Source organism: Eucyclogobius newberryi, unplaced genomic scaffold (genome assembly GCF_026437365.1).
Source record: "Eucyclogobius newberryi isolate DKJ021-1_F unplaced genomic scaffold, fEucNew1.0.hap1 SCAF_7, whole genome shotgun sequence".
NCBI classification, from domain to species: Eukaryota; Metazoa; Chordata; class Actinopteri; order Gobiiformes; family Gobiidae; genus Eucyclogobius; species Eucyclogobius newberryi.
Genome location: NW_027316389.1, coordinates 14,487,409 through 14,512,508, shown reverse-complemented (window position 1 = coordinate 14,512,508; position 25,100 = coordinate 14,487,409). Strand labels below are relative to the sequence as shown.

The following is a 25,100-nucleotide window of genomic DNA, read 5'->3' as shown; positions in this document are numbered from 1 at the left end:
TATTGGTGAGTCAATAGTCTGGGGTCAGTTGGTCTTTGGATGGATCTGTGTAGATGAGATGCTCAGGCCCAGTAAGTTCTGGGTAAACAAAATCATTTTTCAATTTGGTGCTTGCTTGTAATTCTATAACAAATATGATAATGTATAATAATTATAAAACATCAAGATACTCACACACCCAAGGCATGGACCCTTATTCCAAACAGATTGTAATTTGTGCACTTCTTGGCCACTCATTGGTGGATGCAGGCTACATAGAGCCCCAGGTCCATTTATTTCAGCTCACATTGGATTAAGCTATGATGAAGTAGTTCTACCTGTATAGTTTTTAATAACATCTCAAATGAGCAGAGGGCCAAGAAAACCATCATTTGAGTCTTAAGCAAGTGTTTTTATCTTACATTCTGGTGTTCGACCTAGAGCCTGTAATTTGTCCTTCCTCGGATCTCTTCTTCAGGATATTTATCATTCATGGCAACAACCTGCCACATGTATGAATTTATGAGCCATCAGGCGGGCCATCTTCCCAGGAAAAGCTTCTTCTGAGCTGGAGCGGCTGGAACATTGTGGACAAGTGGATCTTTGTCGCCCCCTTGTTGCGAGCAGGGAAATGCACTTTGATTAAGCGCTGCCCGTATTCTGCAGATTTGGTCTAATTTGTGCATTCATGGTGTATTCATAAGAAAGATAAGAAGCATTGGGAAAACTGTGCTTGAAAATTGCATGTTTATTTGCAGAATATATAGACAATACAGCACACAGTAATAACTGCCATATCGCTTCTATACATCATTTACCAGCTCTTTAGCTTATGAAACAAAACAGTATCATGGTGCATGAACATGATACTAAGTAAAAAGACATATAGACAAACTCACATAGCAGTTTTCCCCTTACTTTCACTTTCTGGTGACTGAGTTATGTAAAAATACACAGTTTTATAGTAATCATAAGAGCAAGAACAAAGACGAAGAGCATTCAATATCTACTTGTGATCACCGCATTTTAAAGGACAAACTGGACACACAGTGAACAGAGATGCACATATACAAAACCCATAGACATAAAAACACGAGAAATCAAATATAAAGGGAAATCAAACCATTAATTAATTTGAATGTACGCAATAGATACATGACCATGGTCATTAATTGCTTTGTCAACTGACCTTCGTCCTCCACTTTATAGTCTTTGTTCTTTGTGCCTTGTGCGTGCATCATATTAGACGAGTGCTGTTGCTTTTTTACAACCAAGTTTACATTTCTGGGGCACCAGTTTTGGTTGCTTTTCCCACAAATGTCTCATCCCTGAGCTACCTCAGAATCAAGGGGGCAGACCTGTCATCAGACACTGTTTTACGAAGCCTGACACCTCGTCGGATGGACACCAGCATGTCAACTTCACTCTGGGCTGGGGAGGAGACATCCTGTTCCCCTGGTAGTGAGCTGGGGAAAGGGAACTGCCCCTCGCCCAGGGCATGTGCACTAGCTGCCAACTCCCCTATCTTCTCCACCAGACTGTGGCGGTTGGCAGCAAAAAATGGGTCTTCCTCTGTACTGTGGGCGACCATGCCAGAGGCTTCCTGAGGATAAACAGTCTTGTTAGCCCCTGCCCCTCCATTGCTGCTCCAGGTTGTGTCTGGGAGGCTCATTCTCTTCGGAGACCCCCTCATGTAGTCACAAGCCGGGTCGTCACCATACAGAAACTCCTCACTGCCGGTGCGAAAGTGAGAGGGACTGGCATATCCTGGAGAGTCAGGCACTGTGGGCGTCTTGACTGGCACGATGGGGGGCCTGATAGGAATAGGACCGGATGTTGATGGAGTCCTTCTCACTCCGGTTTTGGAGGAGGGTGTGCGGCGTATGGTAGCTGTTCCTGAGGTGATGCTTCCTGAGCTATGTCCTGCTGTGCCATTCTGAGTTTTACCAGCGGGCAGACCGGCTGTGCTGGCGGGCCTCTTGGTTTGAATCATACGTCGGTAGCTTTGGGCAATGTTGCTGTGGCGTGGGATGGTGGAGGACTTGTCAAAGTCTGCCTGTACTTCACCATCAGCATCTCCATTGAGTGAGTAGCACTCATAATCAGAGCCTACCAAGAGAGGGACACATGAGTATGTATTTTCCCCACCTAATAAAGCCAAACTGAAAACAGAGCGATTTTCAAGTCTTTTTTGCCGCTCTTCAATATAATTACATCATAATTTCTGTTCAGCAGCACTCTGAGTGCAACACTTTCCAAATTACACAATCACATGAGAATTACACAAAAACAAAAGTGTTCACATTAAAATTCAGATCACTAAATAAACGCACAGTCTAGAAGTCATTAACTGTTAGTGTGTGTACCTTGTGAGGGAATGGTGTCCTCAGAACACGACGGGGTGTTGGTTTGGGAGCTGTAGCCACTGGAGTACTGCAGTGAATCTCTGCTGCTTTTCTGCTGTTCCATGCTTAAGCCTCTGGTCAGGACCATGGCTAGAGTACTGGCTGCAGGAGACAGGGGCTCGCCGTGCTAAAACAGACCAGGTTTACATACGATTTACATTTATTCAATACCTGCTAGCATTATCACTCCATGTCTGTGAATTGCCTCACCTTAAGATTTCTTGTTCTGTGCAGATCATCTGGCTGCATCCCAGAATACCCCTGTGGGCTATATGGTGCTTCACACTCCCTCACCTTATCCAGAGACTCTCTCCTTCGCTGTGGAGTGCAGGACAACGGCGGCTCACAGGAAGTTGATTTGGCCCAATCCTGTGCCAGCACAAATAATGAGAGAATGAAACTGCTCTTCAATGTTTTGGGTACAACCAACTGCAATTTGAACAGGCATCCATAAAAGTACTGTTTATTTGGCTCACGATAATTGTTAGATGGAGAAGTTCAGTATGCACAAGCAAAAATTAGTCACTTCATGTGTGAGTGCTGTTAAAAGTTGCAACAAGTTTCGGACGTCTTTAGGAGAAAAAGATGACGAAAGTGATGATAGCAACAAAATGCGTGCGCTAGACGTATATGTCAATTAACATGTACAGAGCCGTCAAAACAAAAGCAAAGAGGCAAAACAGAATCAAAAAAGAGAAAATTAAAAGTTAATCTGCAAATGAAAACAAACCTTCCAGCTAGGAACCTTTGATGTGGGTGAGGGGGTGTTGGATCCGGGGGAGTGGTTAAATGTGGGGGACGCAGGAAGTATGACAGACATAGGCCTGATGGTGCCAGTGTGAGAGAAAGCAGGGCGGAAGGTACCGAAGGATGAGCATGAGCCAAACTGCGGAATGGACAGACAAGTGTGAGTCAGCGGGCTCAACATCCATGAATAGTCCAAATAAAACTGCAGCTGTCGAGAGGAGCCCACTGGCCACTTCAACAAAACTATAACAAGGAGTCAAATGTACTGCAATGTGTTGTGTTAGTCCAGTTAAGCGGATTGAAGAATATGCATGCATTACTAACCGCTGTGGGAGAGTTGCATTCGCTGACAGACTGGCAGGTTTCTGAGGCCTCCGAGGAAGCTGAGCTTGTTGATTTCTGGGGAAGGGAAGATGGAACAAGAAACAACGTGAAGAGGTGTATAACAGGAAGACAGGTAAAAGGAGGAAGAGGGGGAGAAGGTGTGACTTGGAGAAGTGTGGATGAGCTTTAGAAAGATGTACTTTTTTTTCATCCTCCGTGGGGATTTCCTGGCCATAGCAAGATCAAAAATAAGGCAGCATGTAAGATCATACATTCAGAAGAATCATTGCATCAGTTGGTGTACCGCTGAGTGTGCGCTGTATTCTGCAAACTGTTCAGACTGCGAGAGTCCAGAGGGATCAAAAACCTCCAACTACATTTCACAACTGATGGAGTTCTGTAGCAGCATTTCTGTAGTTGTCTATACAAACCAGGATAGCTCTGTGCGAAAACTGTGAATGGAATGTGCACACAAATAAATGATATTCAATGATCTAATAATAATAGTAGTACTACAAAGCATTACATGAAATGGTTTGTCTCATGACATGTTTACAGTGTTTGAATGAATCCTTTGTTTTTGTAATACAGTGTTTGCTTGATCACCAAGATACATAAGGTGGTGGTACCTGGCTGGTGATGTCAGAGGGCATAGGTGATGGGGGTTTGGAGTGGGTGTTGGCGTCCTGGGAGACAAAGCCTGAGTCGTGTGAGGACACGCTGCTGAGGCGGTGAGCTCCAGCAGAGGGCATCTGGAGAAGGCTGTGCATAGCAACACAAGTCAGAATGTTACTCCAAACAGACAGGGATTTGGATCAAAGTCGTAACTTTAAGAAGACATAAAACACGTTTGTTTGATCTTTAAAGCTGTGAACAGGTTGAATTGTCTAAATTACGCCACTTTTATCCATTTGGTACATCAAAGAGCATTAAAATGACACTGTTTTTGGTTTTTATTTTACTCTGAACACAAACAGCTGCTTTGTGTTATTTTTTCTCTCCTTGTGTCTCATTTCTGGTAATTTCCATTTACACTAAACTGTCTTTGTCACCCACACATTTAAAAACAGAGATTTGCGAATCCTTTCTGCTGTTGTGCCTATCGAGTGTGTTCCATGCTCCTCCCTCTCTCCCTGTGGAATAAATCTGACATTATCATTTTTACTTTAATCCTTGTCCTCTAGGATGAGGATTAAACTGAATGAATAAACTGGAAAAGAGCAACTTTTAAAATGCATAGTTTTGTTCTGGCTCCCAAAATCTTTATTACGGAACTTAAATATCGTGAAACAGGGAATCGTATACATTTGGATGCATAGATAAAAAAGATATAAGCAAAGTGGAGGTAATTTGTATGCTTCAAGGTGTGTACCTCTGATAAAAGCTTGCTCGGTTGCCACTTTGGTTAAACTTATCCTGCTGAGTGTGCAGCTGAGTGAACTTCTGACCCACACGTGTAGATAAAATGTGAAATCACTATTAGCCCTATGAATAAATCTGTGTTGGTGCATATGTTGGTTCGTGGCTTTTAGGCTGTCATGTTCGACAACTTTGGACCTAATCTGGCTCTAAGAGGCTTGAAACTGCAAAATCTGCCAAAAGTAAGTTGAGGAAAGCTGCCAGGATACGAGTCCATGTCGACAGGCACTGACATGAGTGCGTGTTTATCTACCAACCAACATTTCACTTTCAGCTTGAAATAAGTGAGACATTTACCTGCACATGCTGCTTTTTCTGGAGCTTGTGCTACTCGGAGATGAGGGAGGCGTTTGGTAAGACCAGTTAAAGTCTGAGCCTTTGAGGTCACGGATAACCTAAAATGAAAAGAAAAAAAAAACATTTAAATGAAATATTCAACAAATGTGTTTGCCAATTATTATTTTTTTGGATCAAGTAAACACACAGATATCTTTTTGTGACCATTTTAAACAGATATTACCAATGAATACCATGTCAAGTGCATTCAAATACATTTGGCTTTTGAAAACAAGGTTCAAGCCACTGATTACTTTAAAATGAACTTAAAAGTGCATTTGACACAAAAACATTCAAGAATTGTATTCAGAACATCTTACAAGCCGGCTCATAATTTAAAATCAGCAATGAGGCAACATATAATAAATATTAGTAAATTATATTAAGTATTATTTTTATGATAATAATAATTAATATTACTAACATTCTTATTTTAAAATATTACAAAGGGTGATGAGGCAGCAGTAAACATTACAATATTGTACACATACTGTAAGTTAAACATTATATTATATTACAGGTTATGCTTTACTCTGAATTAGATCTAATAACTAATCATACACATAATTAAAACTAGTTGAGAAAAGTATTTATCATACTCTAATCAGTATTTGCCCTTTTTTTCCAGACTGGTGCTGTTTTGTCCGTACCACAATATGCCCAAACAAAATACAATTTTAATTACAAAAAACGATCATAGCTCATGACCTGTTCACTTGCAGGTGGCAGTTTGTGCGGATCTTCAGTCAATAAGGTCAAGTCATCAACAATGGCCTGTAGATGAGTCGTTTCGCTCAGCATAGCGATCTCTACGTTCTAAAAAAAGAAAAGAAAAGGACACTGTGATTACTTTGACGTTTTAATTATCTTTAAATGAATCATGATCAGAAACAAAACCTCACCACAACCGGTTGCAACAGGCTGATGAATGCACAGTAGCGGCTCCTCTCCTCTAGAAGAGCTCTCCTTACAGCCTGCTTCTCCGTCTCCTCCATCAGTAAATAAAGGTCGTTCACGTCTTGCATAGCACTGTCCAGCTGGGGGCGCAGGTTTCCCCGGCCTAAGCGAAGATGCCCATCACACAAATGGACAAGGGAGGAGGAAGAGGGAGATAAAGGAGGGCAAAGGAATGTTAAAGACAGGAGGATTTGGAAAGGAATGGAATGAAGGGAGGATGACAAATGAAGTGGGTGATGGAGAAAGAGAGCACAAATTTAGACATGTTAAAGTATATTTAATAATGATAAACTGCTTGAACTGGCAGTCAACGTACTACACAGATGGTTCGTGTAAAAGGAAATGATAAGACATATCTGGTTGAAGTTGGCTGAAGTTTAGGGCATTAGTGTAAAATGATGAATGACAAATACAAAGGGCAAAGTTGAAAGAAATGCAGAGAAAATGGCACTGGGTGGATACACGTGCCTTTAGACCCCTAATCGCTTCTTAGTATTTTAAAAGATCAATAACGTTTAGCAAAGATCGTTATTGTGGCTGCATAACAGATTGCAAATGCCATGTAAGCTTCAAAGTTAGAATATAAAATGTGGTAAGCAAGACATTTTAGAGGTAGAGGTGAGCAATATATCGTAATCTACATAATAAAGTTGTTTTGAAGATATGTAAAATTTGAATATCTATTGGATCTTAAGGATTACTAAAACACCAAGACAGCAATGGGGGTCACGTGTACGGCACAGAGATGATTGATGCTTATGAGAAGTACAGTTGAATAGTAAAAGCAGAAGAAAACATACCTAAGAGTTCTAATGTGGGATAAATAAGATAAGAAAGAGTTGCAGGAACAGGCAGGGAGGGAGACAGGAGAAAATGTTAACTGCATAGCAAGTAATTAGAGCACTTCAGTGTGATTTGGCAGAGCACATTTAGATTCATAATAAGCATTTCATTACAACAGTTAGTATGAGCTAATGCGGTGGCTGGCAGGAAGTCTGAGTTATAAGTCATAAGTGGGATAGGAAGAGCTGAAGCTGTGCCAGGCATTTATGCTCGATTAACGGGTTGTTTCTTATTCCGTACTCTAGATGGCACCATTTCAGTGCCGCAAAATTACATAGAGAAGCCAAGCAAAGATTAGCAGTACACCAATAAGTCTATAACATATAACAATGGACATAATCTCACCCTTTCTGGCCTTTTTCTGTAGTTTTATAGTGTCTAAAGACTTCCTCTTGATTTCCTGACGAGACCTCTTGTATTCTAGAATGTAAAAAGTCACAATCAGTGATGTAAGTCAGAACAAAACCTCTTAAGATGGCATTGTTCCGTTGTTGTACCTTTGGCGTGATCTTTGTCGAGCTGAGTGGCTGTCTTCTTCCACTCTTCTATTCGGTCCTGAAGTGGTGTAACTAGGCCCTCCATAAGAGCACTACAGTCGCAGAAAGAAAAAAAATAACACTGACTGTGAGGATCATAACAAACCGCCCTATATCTACGAAACAAAACACTTGGAAACATTGAGAGGGCGGCCGATGGGTGGGGATGGACCCGGGGCACAATAGCCCTCTCAAGACACGAGAGTGAAAATTGCGGAGAAAACTATCCAGGTGACACTTACTTGGTGAAGTGGCGTAATTTTGCTTCGATGCTGCGATGGCGCATGCACATCCTGGTGAGTGCGGAGCCAATGTCCCTGGTGGCACCTTGGAAAGAATGAAGGGAGCAAACTATTATTATTGTGACGGACAGAAAACCTTGACAAAAGGTTATTTAACAGAAAGGTGTAATCTTCTCACGGCTTCTTATTCTAGAAGCAGCCACTAGGCAGACCTGATGCATGACAGTGTGTGTGATTAAGGACTCTGATTGATTTGGCATGTTCAGTTATATTACAAACAGCTTGAGGGACTTTGACATAGTACTTTTCCTCTCATCACAAGTGTAATTAAAAAGAGTCTTAATCCCCAAAGCCTGGGCCCACTATCTCACTAATGGTACAAGTAATATGTAGCGGCTCTGATCCTGTCGTAATCTGGGCCACATAGGGCTAATCTCAGGGTCTCGAGCCACGCACACAGATACAAGTGGACATCTCCCAGCATGCACCACTAGATTTGGTACACGTGTATGGACAGGTGGCGAGGCTCAATAGCCCCCACCTTTTAAGTTCTCTATCCTAGAGGAAAAAGGAGGGGAAACTTGTAAGTGGATATCCCTCTATTCTTCCCTGGCTGCTCTGCCTTTCCTGTGCTCTCTGTTTCCTAAACACCATTCATGCAGAGAGGACGGGCAGAGCGAAAGCGGCTCTGAACATTACTACAAAGAGGACAGAAAAGACAGTGTGGCACATGACAAGCATGGCACGGCTGAAATCAAACACTATTAAAGCAGTGTTCCAGATGGCTGTCCAGTGAGATCTGTGCTCCTTTCTACTGATAAAAAAAGAAAGTAGGTTAGTGTCTGCTGTCAATACCATGTCCCTCTAGAGGACAAAAAGCATTCACATCACACTCCTCTGAGGCTGCCAAAGTTCACAGCACAGAATCTTGACTGTATCCCAAAGAGAAATACTCAAAGTGACGCAGTATGGCCCTGTGGAACCCGCCCTGCTTTGTAGGCGACAGCAGGGTTAAAGGTGAAAGGTCTTGCAAATGCATCACACGCGCTGAAGATGAAAATAGCATGCGGAAAATGTATTGGGAGCACGAACGGCACTGGGCTCGCACTTTTTTCATGTGATAAATGAGCAGCAGACATGGAACTTCCCAACCAAAGCGGGCCACGTGTGCAGAGGTGAAGCGTCTCTCCTTTTGCCCTCAGTTAAAAGCATTACCCCGGCACTTCACAGCTGCGAATCGACTTACGCGGGGTGGGCTGATGCGATGGAGGGATGCTGCTAGAGGAGACTCGGAGGAGAAGGTTAACAATGTGGGCTTTTATCTTTATAACAGCCCCTCTCAATGTCACTGTCCTCTGATGCTTACAGGCCCATCCCCCTCGCTCCTGTCCCATACGCACCTGCCAATAGCCCATATATCCCACTCCTGGCATGCTCACTCCACTCCTTTTCCCTCCTGTCTGCTCCCTTCCCTTCCCAGAGGGGGATCAGCTGACAGATACATCCTGGGGAGGGACACTAGCATCCTGTGTGTGTCCAAGAGCCCATTGGCCTCTGGACTCAGACCGGAAGGACAGGGACAGAGTGACAGAGTTCACACCTTCTGCCCCCGGGAGTGAAAAGAGGAACTGGATAAATCTAAAATAGAAATAGCCTGAGAAGAAGACAGCACTTTTGGAGCGTTTTATTCAGTCAATCAAATCACAAAAAGAAAGCAACGTTTTGAGTATTCAAAACGCTGTAAAGTATGGGCAATGCAAGATGTGACGGACCAGCATTTGAAGAAGGTTAACACAAGATAGCAAACAGTTAAAATTCTGTATTCATGGTAGATGGGAACAATATTTATTACATGTACCTTCTCTTTGCATTTGTAAAGGGATTTATGTTATTTTGTGTTGTGGAATAATAAGTTTTGAACTGAAGAGGGTTGTTTCATTCTGCTATAGTTTTTTTGCCACTCATGTTTTTTTTAATGCTTTCGGGTATCTCAGTAGCATAAAGTAATTTTAATAATTCATCGCTGTAATACATTATAGAAAAAGTTTAAACGGTGTTTAAACGGACAATGTATTTGGAGCCGGCCAGAGAAGCTCCAGTAATAATAATATATTACTATTCAATAATCTAAAATATCTTGATATATTCTGTAGCAATATTTAGCACACTTGTTTTATTCTGAAAGGTTTAGTTACAGATGTAATTTTAAGCACTTTTTTTGAAAGTTAAAACATGTTAAACTTTCAAAATATAGAATATTTAGTGTTTAATTGTTCTGTGCATTAGTAACCATTCTAATTATAATACATCTTATCTTATCTTATTACACTGATTGCACTACATCAACTGTTGATAACATCAAATCATTTATTTTCTTTTTCCCAGATTCCTTTGAATATATTCAGTCTGAGTGTGTTGATTTGGTTCAACTGGTTCTCGTAATCATGAATCAACATCACACAAATTAACTTTATGAACTTCAAAACCTCAAAATATTATGTAAATACAGATATTGACACCTCACATTTTAGCTGCCTGGAATCTGTTGACTTGTGTAAAACAGATCTAGAAAAGTGATTACGCTGTGGAGTTGGAACTTTGGGGCAGCAGGGGGAGTATAATCGACCCATGGCAGACATCCACGTGTGACGAGCAAAACACAGAGGAAAGCGGGACATTATGTAACATAACCATATATCACAGAAGTAAAGCAAACAATCAGTAGTCACAGTAACACTGACCACAAATGTGTCGTCTATTCTGTCACTCAGGCCAGTGGCGCCAAGGTTAATGTACATATACTATACATAAACATATGGGCCATGAGATCAGCAGTGTTGCGGGATATGTGGGTCCATCTGTGGGAATGTTGAGCCCCAGTGCTGGTCTCTGGTGGGAACCTTCGGCTCTCATACCCAGGATCAGCTCAGTGTGGTCTGAACCTTTGGTGAGTGGCTCCAATCACAGTTCTGGTTCTGATTAAGACTGCTGGTTGCTTCGGGAAAGAGGAGTGCTTTAATAGGGCCGCTTTATAAGGGGCTCCCCTGCCAGGAGCCAGGAGCCAGGAGCCGAGAGCTAAACTGTCACAGGCCCTGGTTGTTGATGCCTTCAACATGGCTTAGCTAATCTATCTCCCTCTTTGAGTAGTTCAACTTTGGTGATCGGCTCAAATCTCATTTATTGAACTAAGCAAGAGTCAGAAATTTGACTCGACGTGTTCATGATTAAGTTATTTTTGTTAAGGATTAGACATGAAAAAAGTCTACAAAGAGGTGTGTTTTAGTGTAGAATTGCAGACTTAACCTAAAGCTGCACTATGCCCCTTTTTCAAGTAGCGCCAAAGCCAAAGTCATGTCCCCTGAATGCTCTTCTGAGGTGAGTGGGCACTTACTCTTTACCCACTGGGCTTCCTGTGTCAATAAAGTACAGTAAAGAATATTATTATGGAACATTTCCCGGAAAATCAAGTCCCTTTTCTGACTAAGCCTGAGCTGCTGAGCCAAAGGAAATTCCATCATTCATGAGACAACACTCATGGCTCACATTGGCACCTTGGCTGTGGATATAACTGCAGCTGGAAGAGACAGTTAAGCCGGCAGTCGAGAGGAAAGGAGCAGAACGCGGCCAGCGATGGATAGAAGAGGTCTGGGATAAAAGTGAGAAATGCCTGTCACAATAGAGACGGCAGGGGACTTTTCTACCAGGAGAACAGATAAAATAAAGAAAGGCTGTTACCATTAAAAGGTACCACCACTGTGCCGGGAAATGTTTACGTACTACCGAAACTGACAAAATGTTGTTACCGGTTTAGATGCTTGCTGGGTTTTAGAACGTTATAAGCAGTCTCACCACAAATGAATAATATAAACTACAGGAGTATAAACTGGGCATAAATTGTATTTAATGAGATTGATGATCAGAATTATTGTGCTTCTAGATAATTAATGATATAGGAATAGGTACCGTGAACAGTATTGTTATCAAAAAAAAAAAAAAAGGGTCTCGGGCTGTAGTGGACTACGGACATGCTCTGAAGATTATGATGATTAATCGACTAAAAGGTGCAAAAGCTTTCAAACCTATTAAATCTCTATATTTTCACCAGGTATTTGTACCCAGAGAGCACCAACAAGACAACGAAACAGCAGAAGATCACACAATTATAAATACAGACAATTACGGTGTATTTATCTGTAAGAACGGTTGATTAAACTCACAATTCTCTCACCTAAAACCTCAAGGTAATTCTGATGGATTAAATGTTTTAACATACAGCATACAAAGGAAGAAAATAAACCAGTGGCCAAAAGAGCATCAAAGAGATAAAATTGTCAGGTTATCTTCAGAGGAATCTATTTCCTCATCATCTATTATTTTTAAGAAACCCACTTTATATAAAAGATGATGTATTTAACACCAAACAACCATGATAGAACCAAAAGTCTCCACTCGCCTCTTAACTCTCAGTCAATACAGTGCACACAGCAGAGATTTGAAGAAGCCTCTCATCTGCACGCGTGTATTTGAGGGCTCAGCTGGAGTGTGATGAAGCAACAGAGAGGGGGCAATGGGTATTATAAATAAAGCAGGGTCCACTAAGGAGCTGCTCAGGGAGAAAAAGAGGAGTGGAACAGATGAAACAGCCACGTGTGGACATTGACTGCAGAGATATACCACCAGGTTAAAGCAACATTCACAGCACTCAGGGCATGAATTGTGCATGACTGACAAGTATTATGTCATTCTTTCCAGACATACAACAGGCTCATTTGTGGAGTTTGGATTATGTCCAACAACTATAAATATTACATCATAGAGATATACAATAAAGCAATGGTTCTCAACCCGGTAAATGATTTCAGGGGGTCTCCAGATGATATAAAGAAAAAATGTAAAACTGATAGACTTGACACCCTTCAAATGCAGTGGTAAATGTAGATGATTACTTGTTGGCAGACCAAAGTTAGTTTATCTAGGTCTATACCCTCAAAATAAAATCAAACATGGGGGTAACCTACTTTTTATATTTGGGGGATGCAAATGCCATAGGCTGAGAACTGTTTTAGATCATCTTACCGGTAACAATTTTGGGGAAATAAATCATGTGATTATTTTTTTTTAATTCCCACAAAGCAACAATTTATTGCTTGTTGGGACCAAATGCATTGCGTTCTCCTAATGACAGGTATGCTTTTAATAAAATGTAAATAAATCGTCAAATGTTTACCATGAATCTTATTTTGATGAAGAACTGTCTTGATCTTTGGTCAACAGAAGCAATTCATATAAATGCCTATAATGTCTATAAATTAATTTGAAGTGTTTTTTTTTCTAATCCTAAAATCTGTGACGCACGATGTCACTAATGTCACTACATGTGCTAAACATAACTCCTCAAAAAATACTTTATTTCTTTTTTTCTCCTTATCTTTTTCAGTGCAGTTCAAAAATGTAGCAGAGACCAATATACATATAACTGCTCTTAAAAGTAGGGAAGTAAAAGTATAAAGTATCTATCTATCTGTACAGAACTTTTACTTTTGTACTTTCTACCATTGGATGTCAGCTTACATACAACCTGCTTATACAGACGTCACTACAAACTGAGGCAGGTTTGTATGTTTATGTCCATTGTATTCCTGCGCTCGAAATCCCAACAGCATTATGTCACTTCCTGTCGAGTGAATAGTCTCTTCTGACCAACAACAATCCTAATGAAAGGCAGAGGAAACAGCCCTGGGATCAATTGTCTTCTAGCGCACACAGGTCAACACACACTCATCCCATTGTTGTCTGCTTCAACTGTACACGAACAACCCGTTTCGCTCGCCAGTCCTTGCAGTCGTACACCCCCCAAAGATGGTGTAAACATCTTCTGGAGCACATTAGACTGAGGCCAGAGGAGGAGGAGAACATGACGGAAGGGATATTTACTGCTGGAGAGGCTTCCTGCTGCTAAAAATAAACCCTGGGTCCAGATGTGTTTTTCGTTACAGACGAGACAGAGAGCTAAACGTGCAAGACAACAAGAAAGAAATGGAAAAACGGCAGAAGACACTTGGGGATTGCGCCAGTGGAGAATCACAGATGTTGAAACAGCAGCCGTAGCCGTAGAGGTTTAGGCTATAGCAATTCGCCCTTTCAAACAGGTTCTCAAGCTGTCAGCTCCCAAACATCTGCTACTCTTTCCCTCATTTGCAAACAATAAGACTAACAATGCTGACGACGACACTGCTGGTTCTGCTCCCGTAGCATTTAACAGCTTCGCCTCCGCTTGTAATTCAGCAGCAGTAACAGGCACTTGACAAGTCTTGTATGTGATTAAAAGCATTTAGTGTCTGAACAGCCTAAACAGAGGGACTACTTCATGACTGTTTGAAAAGAAACACAAAAAATTCAATAGATTTTGTATTTACTTTTTTTCATCTAGAGAGCAGGATTTAAATAGCAGCTAGTATTTGTCACATTTACTTTAGAGTCTAGCTAACTTTTACTTAGGCCTTACATTTTGTGGGCCAAAATGACTTCTGGTCCATTTTTACAGTGTTTTACAGTAAATCTCTGAATGAGGCCTGATGGTGTAATGGCAGTAGAACCAGTAGCAGTTGAAAACTGTAATAACAGCGCTCTGAGAGTGCAAAAGCATCAATTTGCAATTGTGGAAATACTTGAAGTTGTTTAGAGAGTAGAGGCCACTTTACAGTAGTAAAACTAAAACAACTCAAGTATACAGGAACATGGGCACAAACCACTTCATGTTCTACGTATAAATGCATCACAGACTCCCCTGCATTCGCCCCAGATTATATCAATATACTATATCTACCCCTCCTGCAAGTAGTGGGGGGCAATATAGTGTTTGTATGTAAAAGATATTATCCCAAATTTAGTTTTGAAGATATGCTGAATTAGAAAATAGCATATCCAGCAATAACTATCTAAAAGCTGCAAAGATAGCTGATTAACGATTAAAAGTGACGAAACATTCTGAGATTTTGTGGTTTATTTTGGTCCTTTCATATTTGTGCCATACTTGTCCCTAAAAGAAGCCATTTACTGGCATATCTGATTATCATTTTCAAGATCATAAAAAATTTACAAGATATATAGATTTTTGTCACCACTTATCTCCAGTAATTCTTGGTATGATAAGAGATAAGTACTTTAACATCTACTACAGCAATAGCCTACTTATTTGTGTAGGTATATATATCATTTGCAGCTGAAGACCAAACCTCTACAACGTTCTTCAGTTTCCAATCAGGTCTTCTCAGATGAACGGACCTGTGCATGTATCCCTTGCATGTGCCCTTCTAATGTCCTCCCTACATTCCTTTACAGGGGTCTGTGTTTCTCTCATGTCTCCTCCCTCCCCCTTCCACACCAAGTTCATGTTCAAGATTGGGCTGAACACACTGTTCCTCGCTCGACTCGCTTGCTGTGTTTGTCTTTGTCTGGTATTCCCAACCAAAGCCGTCCAAAGCCAAAGAAATTGTTTTCCCCACCATTACGTCGCCGTTCCAGCCGCTTCACTTTTTACTTAATAGACTCGGCCACTATAATAGCTGGAAAACATTCATTTGTGGGAGAATCATGTTGAGTATGAAAACAGTGGTAAAATGAAACTGTCTTGCAAAACGCTTGGCTCTCAATGTAATGTCAATGTAAAGCAGCCATAAATCTAGAGATCCAAAATATTTTTGTGTAGCCAGTATTCTAATTGTAAGTTTAATACAGCCTGAACTATTTGGACCAACTCTGAATCGTTAATCCTCAACATTATCTATAAGCTTATTTTAATATGTAACCTCCTTGTAGATTGTCTCAGGCTTACACATAAAACACCCAGGCTGACTGCTGGTCACATGACCCACTCTCATTATTCCACATGTCCATTAAAATAGCGACGGAGGGGCTGGAGTAGTTTGGCTGTAGTGGACAGTAATCCCTGATCTCGCTCTGCACTCGGCCGTAGCTGCCTCTCTTCCAGGCCAGGCTGCAGCTCCAGATGGCGGGGCAGGGATATCATTCCATCTGCCAGGCCGGAGAGCCACAGCGGCCAAGCTGCTTACTGCTTTGCTGACACACTGATCTACTGGCATACCTCAACTCTTCCACTGGCAGAAATAAAGGAGAGGGTAGACTTACAAGTCGACGAGCTATTGGAGTATGTTCAGAGCTATTGACATTTGTGAAAGATTCACACAGCTGTCCAAGAGAGGCTAAAGGGAGCTCTAAAAGATACATGAGAAACCAGTTATCCCTTAATGTACGTTTTCAAAGATGGATGGCAGTTTTGGGGTGGAAAGAGAACTCTAGTCTGTGTCACAGAGTGGGGCTAAGAGGATTAGCTTAACGCCTCTGCCTAGCCCGGATACCCAGAGCTGATGAAATCCCACTAAAACCGCAACCCCCATTTTGACCAACCCACAACCTGCAAAAATATAGAGGCTACAGCTCAAACCCTCATGGACCATTAGCACTGAACCAGTGCCCTTTGAGCTCTATGTAAGTCTTGTCCAGAAATGGAATTAATGAAGTCAACCGTACAACAACGTCTCAAGCCAAAACCAACCAACAACCATATCATTAAACGTCTCCTAACGCATGGTGGGTCTCTAAAATAAAAAGAACCTGAATAACATGCACAATATTTAAATTTTCAATTACTTTTTCAAACGAACTTAAGAAGATAACGAGCTATGTAGTATCTAAAAAGGGTTTTCCAAATGTAAATTTAGAAACTTTTATTGGACTTAGATGTCCAGAATCAGAATCAGAAAAGGTTTATTGCCATTGTCATTTAACACAGTTTGCAAATTAGGAACTTAAACAATGAATAATAAAACAATAATAATAATAATAATAATAATAATAGCAACATCTATAGTCAAATATGGCATGCATAAAGTAAGAATTGACTAATAACATAAGTTAAAAAATAAACTTGTCTCGGTTTGTAGGTAAATAGTGCAGACAGTGAACAGTGTGTGAATAGTATTGGTTGAACATTTGTTGAAGTGGCAGGTGTTAAGTGTTCATGAGTCCAATGGCAGAAACGGTTCTTGTGGCAGGAGGTTCTGGTCCGGATGGACCGTAGCCTTCTGCCCGAGGGGAGTGGCTCGAACCTGGAGTTGAAGGTGGGGGGCTCTGGGCTTGTAGTTGATGAGAAGCCGGAGCCCACTCCACACAGAGGCGGGGTTGTTGTTAGAGAACTGCTGCGTCAGACGGGTATTGTACTGAGATCTAACTCTCGACACCTCCCTGCTAAATCCATACTTTGCATCTTTGCAGCGCTCTCTGTCACCGGCTGCCTTAACTGCCTCAGTTTTGGTGTGACCCAGGGTTTGTCATTATTGAAAGTGACTTTGGTGTGGGTTGGTATAAAGCTGTCCTCACAGAATCGAATGTATGACGTCACAGTGTCCGTGTACTCATCCAAACTATCTGTGACAGCTCTGAAAACCTCCCAAGTCCACAGAAAAAGACATGCCTTTGGACAGAAATCCATCAACACGACTGAGCCTCAGAGTAACAGCGCTGTCAGAAACACAGCCAAATGGGCTTTGAGCCACTGCTCCAGCTGCTACATAAAACACAGACGCTGACGCCATGACTATGACCATAAACTCTAAAAACGGACACGGGAGTGCTAAGGCAGACAAGGCCAATCCGACACATCCACATGGAGAGTTAGACACAAGTAGCTGGAATTATTTTAAGTGTATATAAAAGCCTTCCAGTAAAAGACACTGCCGGAACTGTATCAGAAAGTCTTTGGTTTTAAGTTACAGGAAGCAAAGCAGAGGAGGCAAAAGCTGCTTCGCTCTACAGGGAGATGTGTAAAAGCAGAGGGAAAGAGGAGCAAGTGACTGTAGAGAAGTTGATTAAAGGAACAAAAAAAGAATACGACGGCGCCTCCAGCTGTGCCGGCAGCTGCAGCTCGTCTGCACATCAAGGGGGACTCGGGGTGACAGCCAATATATGTATGCCGTCTGTAAAGCAAGCCAACAAATATGTCTCAACCTGATGCTGCGAATACGACGCACGCAGGAGACAGTTTATAATTTACAAAAATAAATTGAATTGAAGGGAAGACACGCAGGAGACAGACTTCACACAAACGAGAAAAATCTGAAGGGAATTGACTCTATTTGTTTGAGTATGATTTAAAAAGTCAGAGTCAGCATTTCTAGTAAGATTTCTTTTATAGTGCACTTGCCACAAATGAGTAGCGGTATGTCCATTGAGCCATGAGCACAGAGGTTAGAGGTCGCCTCAGTGCAGCATATGTCAGCACTAAATATTGACAAGCGTTCTCGGAAATAAAAGGATTTGAGAGTGAAATTCAGGTTGCACACACATCAAAGGGTTTCTTCATATTTTATCAACAATTAATATAATTTCTAAAAACTCCATTTGGAGACCAAGGAAAGGGTTTGATGCTTGAAACTTTATGGCGTTTTAATACCTCAGTAAAACATTAGTCTGTTGTAGTTTTTTAGAGTGTACACAACACAAAATAATCTTGTTTGTTTATATATTAGAATGTGGTCTTATTCTGATATAGATCAAGACAATTCTACACCTCTTCAGGAAAGGTCCTTGTTCAAATGAGTGTCTAGTTTTGATCCATTAGTATCTGAATATTTTGAAATCCGTGTCCAAAATGCTCCTTTTTGAATCAACAGATGTTTCACTATCACAACATCCGAGAGCATTAATCCTGTTGCGTTTACGAGTGACACACTTCTAGGGATTTTAAACATTTATTGCAGTAAAACTCAATTTCTCCTCCTCTCTCATCCCCTTCACATGAAAACTGCAGTCTCCTCCTCCTTTTCCAAGATATTTCTTTGATGTGTCCTACTTTGACTTAAACGTGCGCAAGCAGTCTGAACTACTTTTGTAAACGCTGACGTAGGGCTGGGCGGTAACCATTGAAAAAAAAAAAAAAACTTGATAACAATATTCAAACAATATTATGTCGCTCCAACATAAACATGTTTTAAATATGTTTGTTGAGGTTAAATTATCAGACAAAATAAAATGACCAATGATGAAATCAAATGAATCACAAAAGTGCAGAAGTATCACCATATACCCTTAAAAACCATAACTTCTTATTGTAGCCCTGTTTCTACTATAAGCAATATACTCAACATTCAAATTCAAATCTTCAAAACAACATTGATGATAGTATCTAAAATTCCAACGTCCTAGAAACATTAGTCACGTTTTCCGCCATCATTATTTTATCCAATTATATTGAACAACAAATTAAAAATTGCTTTCAGTCATAATTTCAGGAAAATAATAATTTCATCAATGCATTTAACACAAATATAGTGTCGTCTTCCTCCTAATGACATGCCTTTAGAGAGCAAAGCTGTGGATTGCGGATGAAAACAAAAACAAAAAAGAAGACAAATGATTAGTTGCACAGCTCTGATTTTTAGTAACCATTAACAATCAAATAAAGTACCTTCACAAGCCAGGCTTATAAGGTGAAAGTGCCTGAAAAAGCAATCAATGGAGGGTAAAAGAGACCAGCGCAAACACATTGAAAGCATGTTGGCATGTGACCTGTGGGGTCAGGTGTCCGGCAACCAGCTGTCACCCTGTCACTGTTTGTCTATGCGCATGCCTTCCTCTCCCTCGCATGTTTGCCGGGCATTCTGACCTGCATATGGTGACGTTAAACTGACTCCAAGGAAAATCTGTGTGAATAAGCCCCCTCTCTGGTCGGTCTGTCTGCGGTCACTTGCAGGGTGACAAAGCAGATCAAGAGGCCTCATTAGGCCCCGAGAAACAATAAGCTGCTGAGATTTTCACTACTTTGAGCCGCCGGCCACCAGCAAGTCACCCCTGCTTCGGTCATCAGAAGAACAACTTGAGATGAAATAACAGTGCGTGTTTAGGGTCACATTACAACTACTCTAAAAATGTATTTATTGAACCATTAGCTAATACAATGTAGGTACTGGTACTGAAAAGATAACTACATACCAGCAATTACAATCATTTTTAATCTTTCCAGGATAGTTTTAGAATATCTCGAACTATTCCAGACATTTTGCTTTGAAATGTCCAGTCTATTTTCATTATGGCATCAAAATGTATTTCAAGTATTGTGCCTTTTTCTTAGTATTGAAATCCAGAATGAAGTTGTAGTACGTGACAACACTAACACAATGTAGCAAATAAAGTGCAAATATTACACCTTTACCATACATTGTCATAGCAACTGGTAAAGCAAAGCATTCTTCAGTGTAATGCTCTAAAACCTGATAATGTTATATTTTATATTTTTTACCAGTAATCAAGAAGTTTCAAGAAACTGTTACAGGTGCACTTGTCTTGTTAAGTGTAAGTCATGTGTTATGAAGGTGTTATTTCTTTGCCTGGAGCGTTTCTCATGAACGTTTCTATGGAGACAAGCAGTTGTTCATGGTATTTTTGAGCAATACAACCACCTGCAATTGAATAAATGCCAAAGAGATAGGTTTAACGTCATACTGAAAGCAATAGGATCTCCATGGAGACAGGCAAGTGATGTAACGTTACACAGTGCACCTTTAATCTAAAATAAAATGAAATAAAATGCATCTTTTTTTTCCTTGCACTGATTGCATTGAAAGCCGCCTGGTAATTACGCTACTGCTCCATGTGTGAAAATGATCGTCATCATTAAGAAACCGCCATTTGATTCATGTGATTGGACTAGGCAGGGCACGTGCAGTCATACTGTATAATCACCTTAATTACAAAGGGTTACAAAGTACTGAAAGAGTCCTCCTGTGAGTCTTTATTGAGTGAGTGACTTTGACTTACCTCTGGAGTTGGTGGCTATGTCTGCAACCTTTTGAAAAGCGTCTAAGAAGGCCACAGCTGCTAGTATTGTCGTCCTAATGAAGGAATAAAACGTGATGAAAATATTGGCAAGACAATATTTGTTCAAAGTGGTACAATTTTAATATGATTAGAAAAGCGCTATTGTGAATTTACCTAAGTTGCGAGTGAAGTTTTGTAGCCTTGGCACTGAAGTCTTCCCAAACTGGATACGAGCTCTGGCAAAATAAAAGAAAATAAACTCATCAGTGAACATGGAATGCTTTTTAAGATAACACGCTCTAATCACATTACTTTCTTTGCACCTATAACTCAAACCAGCGTGGCTTCGTGTCCTACGGGCGCGGTACACAGCAGGCACGCACAATATTGTTATGACTTGTCTATAAAAAGGTCAGAGAGGAGTGTTAATTCAGTATGCCTTGCAGAGATGGGTATTGCTTAGTTGCATTTACTTGAGTAGGATTGAATAAAATTGCTTTCAGACACAGTAGTTGTGCTACTTGAGTGTTATTATTTAACAGTAGAACAGTTCTTTGTATTGTTTTGACATCTCTTTCCACTGTGAGCAAGTATTCAAGTGACAAAAGCTATATGTTGACACTTTTAAGATGTGTCTTGTCTTGCTCCAGTGCTTCAGATAAGATTTACCGTATTTTCCGGACTATAAGTCGCACACTTTCTTCATAGTTTTGGCCAGGATGCGACTTATTTAGAGCCATGGAATGGAATTGAATGTGAGAAGCCATTGTTCTCCTCTGGTTTCTTATTATTATTATTCATGGTTTTCTGCCACAACTCTGGTACTTTTGACCCCCTGAACATCGATGAAAAGTCACACTTGGGGACAAAGACGTGATTGGCTCGGCACGAAATCTTGGCGAGAGACATCATCGCCGCTAGCGTGGCTTTAATTATACTTATATACTTAACTCCGGAGGGACTTATATGTGATATTATTTGTTATTTTCACACTTGCAACCGCATTTCATACTCCAGTGCCACTTATATATGTTTTTTTCTTCTCTATTATGCATTTTTTTGGCTGGTGAGACTTATACTCATTCATTGACCACTACTTTTTACTTCCACACGAGCAATATTATTTTGAAGTAACAGTAACTTGAGCATGATTCTCTACAGATCTGTCATGTTCTGATGCTTCTCGGCCATGGCTGTTTTCGTGCACTCCGTGGATCAGCTGGATCACATTTACCTTGGATCATGTCCTGTGCTGCCTCGAGCTATAAGATCAGAGGCCCCACATAAAACACAGCGCAGCCTAAATCCTATTAGAGGACAAAGTATAGCCCTGCCCGTCGGGACAAGGAGGGCATACTACCTTTGGAGCCGAGCCAAAAGATCCCACCAAAGTTTAGGTCCCCTTGAAATTCAGAAAGTGTTGTTATTTTTTCTCGCAGGCCAAAGGCTACACTCCTCCTGACTCGTGCAAATGCCTACAACGTGATTTAAGAACTATCACTCCTTATAAAAATGTTTGCCAAGAGCCTCCCAGCGAGCTGCCTGCACTTGACTCCAACAGGTGTCTAATTAGCCTGTGTGGCCCGTGACTCCCGAGGGCGACGGGGATGCACGGCCGAGACAGCTGAACGAGGGAGCAGCCCATGAGAGCTCTATTTCTGTTGGATCACGCCTCCATTTCACACAGCTACAAAAACTAAGACTGTGTGAGGAGTAGCACAGGGTCAGAGGACAAAGAGTATTACTGGTGCAGGTTATTTCTTACTTATTCGCAAATCACACACCAGAAATTATTTTGGTGACATATTTTTCTCTCTTGCTAAATATCCTGCCTTTATAAAAGCTGCTTAACATGTCGTTTTTTTAGACATCTATGTCATTCTTTTTAATGTTCAGCACTTCTCTCAAATGTCAATGTTTTGGATGGGTTTTAAATGTGAACTACTTTATGTGAAAATAAACTGCAGAGCTAATCGCAATTGCAATATGCTTGTCAGAAAAATGGCTATTAGATTTATTCATTTTCAGCCCTATTTATCAGCATTATAAGACATATCCATTTTCACATATCAAATGACTAAAGCTGGCGCAGGATCTACTTTGACTCATTGCTGTCCTCACCTTGAGCCTCCTCCTCAACACTTCCCACTCATATTTATTTTCCTGACTCTTCATCTCTCAGTTACATAACGAACAGAGGCATGTAATATTGGTGTTTTACATGTGTATAGTCCATGTGTACAGTCTACAGTACATTTGTGACTGTGTTCACTCATACGGACATAACAGTGCTGCTCCCGGGGGGGTCTGGTCCGACAGGCTGGCGTGGCCCAGCAAAAGGAATGAGGTCAGATGTCTGTCTCAGACAGTGGACATGGACACTGTGCTGACTAAGGGCTTTGCTCTCATCCATCAGCTTTGCTTATCAATACATAGCTCTGTTTCCCTGAACAAGCTGCACACAGAACAATACTGAGAGGCATCAGGTTCAACAAGGCTCCACATTACACACATCTCAATTAAGTGATCAATAAAGACTTTTAATGACTGCTTTGGATCTGGTGGTGAAACGTGCTTGTTACTACTTAGCATAAGAACCTCAACAATATAATGGTGAGTTGTTACACACTTGATGAATACATTCACACTTTCCATCTGTTGGAGTGAACAACAGACCACCCTGGTTCAACTTCCTTCACTTGACCCCTCCCCCAGCACACAAAACATAATGTGTGACACATAATAGGAAGACAGCCTGCTATGGATGGGCCCTTAAGACGGAAGCCTACTTAAAATAACTATTTTCTCTTCACCTATTAAGAAAGCCACGTGATCAACTAATAACAGCTGTATTTAACCTAAATCTGACAATGATAGAATGAATGCTGAACTTATCATATTTGACAATTGACGTCCTAATTCTGCGGATATAATTTGGATGAGCTCTAAATTCTGGTCAGCTTAATGTGTAATAAATGCATAAGAACCACATGGAAATACTTTAAATGGCTTTGTTCTACTCTATTATTGAAAAAAGCAGAATTACCGGTATCTCCAAATACATGACACAAACGTTGCATTATGTTTGAAAAACGGCTTAGTCTGTGTTCTTCAGCCTTTTCACAAGATGTTGTGGAGTGTGAGTGAGAGTTGCCAAGTCCAACATAATATCATTTTGTCTGAAACAGTCCATGAGTCCGACCTGCTGCACATATGCAAATAACACAAAGGAAACATGCTTCATCTGTCGATATGTCCTGGAGCAGCAGTCCTACTTGTGGGGGAGGCCCCGGCGAACCAAACAAAGGCAGTAAAATGACCACCACTCGTACAAGTAAAAGAGTCTGAAGTCACGCACACTTCACACAAAAACACAAACAGTGCGTTACCTTCATGTCGTTCACAATGGCCTGGAACAGTCCACCGAGCGCTCCACACTCCTTCTCCACCGACTCCATGGTGGCAACAACAAACAGTCCGCACGCCGCAGACGGAAAGACTCAGGTGAGAGAACCTGCTGTGGTCTGTGTTCAGAGCCCGGACATGGAGAGAGGAGTTTTCATCTGCGCTTCGCCCTCTTCTCCTTCCACGGCAGGAGCGCACACGCTCTCAGCGCTCAAACAAAAAGAACTGAGGAGTGAAGCCGGGAAACGTGTCGGGGGCGAGCGCCGGGACTCCACATGCTCTCCACCCGGGCAACGATCACGAGAGCGCGGCTCTGTCCTGGCTCTGTCCGAGGAGGGGACACGGGGCTCCGCACGCCGGGCGCAGTGTGCTTAGCGCGGCAGACGTCTCCGGGCTGATGCGGGAGTAACTCGATCCATGGGAATGGGAAGGGGGCTGGTGGTGCTGGTGGTGGGGCTGGTGGTGGTGGTGCTGGTGGTGATGCTGGTGGTGCTCCTCTTTCTTCGCACACACACAAACACATGGAGGCTGAGTGGGCGGGGACACTGTGGAACACCCCATCCCCGGGCCCCTCCCACTCGCGCTGCAAACAAAAGTGGAGCCCATGGAGCCCCGCTTTGGCTCAACAATTCACTGACAAACAAAAAGGATTTCCTCTGTTCCAAATGCGTATTTACCACACACGCGTCAGCTAATGGCCATTAGCACACAGCGGGTTTGTTTTAATGAAACGAAACTCGTGTGGCCTCTTGCTTTAATGCATGATGCATTGACATAAATGTGCACAATGTCACTTTTTGTTGGACGGTCCGTCACCTGCTCGTCTCCATGAAGATGTTGTACATAGAATGTTATCTATTGCCTGCTTATCTCTTTTACAGTAAACGTTTTAATGAATAGTTCTGTTTATATTATTCTTAACTTTTCCTGTTCTGTAAGGCACTTTGTGCATTAATTGTACTCAACAAATTAACTTGTCTTTCTCTGATCATCTTTCTCCACAGAGAAAAGCAGGTGTAGCGCACTTTTAATCATTTTTTTCTCAATTAGTATACCCAGTAGAAGCAGTACTT

The 25,100-nt window shown here is 41.4% G+C and overlaps 1 protein-coding gene across 3 annotated transcripts; it reads right to left on the bottom strand.

The window, feature by feature from the left end:
- Nucleotides 1–707: 707 nt before the first annotated feature.
- mtss1la (MTSS I-BAR domain containing 2a) lies at nt 708–24,233 on the bottom strand. 3 transcript variants are annotated; one of them, XM_072434502.1, is made up of 15 exons: nt 24,012–24,233; nt 20,797–20,858; nt 20,623–20,696; nt 7,789–7,873; nt 7,508–7,599; nt 7,356–7,430; nt 6,113–6,270; nt 5,919–6,026; nt 5,172–5,269; nt 4,085–4,217; nt 3,456–3,530; nt 3,115–3,270; nt 2,595–2,753; nt 2,346–2,511; nt 708–2,088 (listed from the first exon to the last, which is right to left on the bottom strand). In XM_072434502.1, the coding sequence occupies exons 1-15, from the start codon at nt 24,078–24,080 to the stop codon at nt 1,313–1,315; spliced, it is 2,286 nt and encodes a 761-aa protein (XP_072290603.1). In that variant the 5' UTR covers nt 24,081–24,233; the 3' UTR covers nt 708–1,312. The 3 variants fall into 3 exon arrangements, with proteins under 3 accessions (XP_072290603.1, XP_072290604.1, XP_072290605.1); XM_072434503.1 differs by lacking the exon at nt 3,115–3,270; XM_072434504.1 differs by lacking the exons at nt 3,115–3,270; nt 3,456–3,530.
- Between the last annotated feature and the right edge of the window lie 867 nt (nt 24,234–25,100).

Excerpts from the sequence above, each read along its gene's own strand:
- mtss1la (XM_072434502.1), bottom strand. The coding sequence starts at position 24,080 with ATGGAGTCGGTGGAGAAGGAGTGTGGAGCGCTCGGTGGACTGTTCCAG. Across the intron at positions 7,874-20,622 it reads CATAGCCACCAACTCCAGAG|GTGCCACCAGGGACATTGGC; the intron begins GTAAGTCAAAGT and ends ATTCTTTCCAAG. Across the intron at positions 5,270-5,918 it reads TGCCACCTGCAAGTGAACAG|GTTATCCGTGACCTCAAAGG; the intron begins GTCATGAGCTAT and ends TTTTCATTTTAG.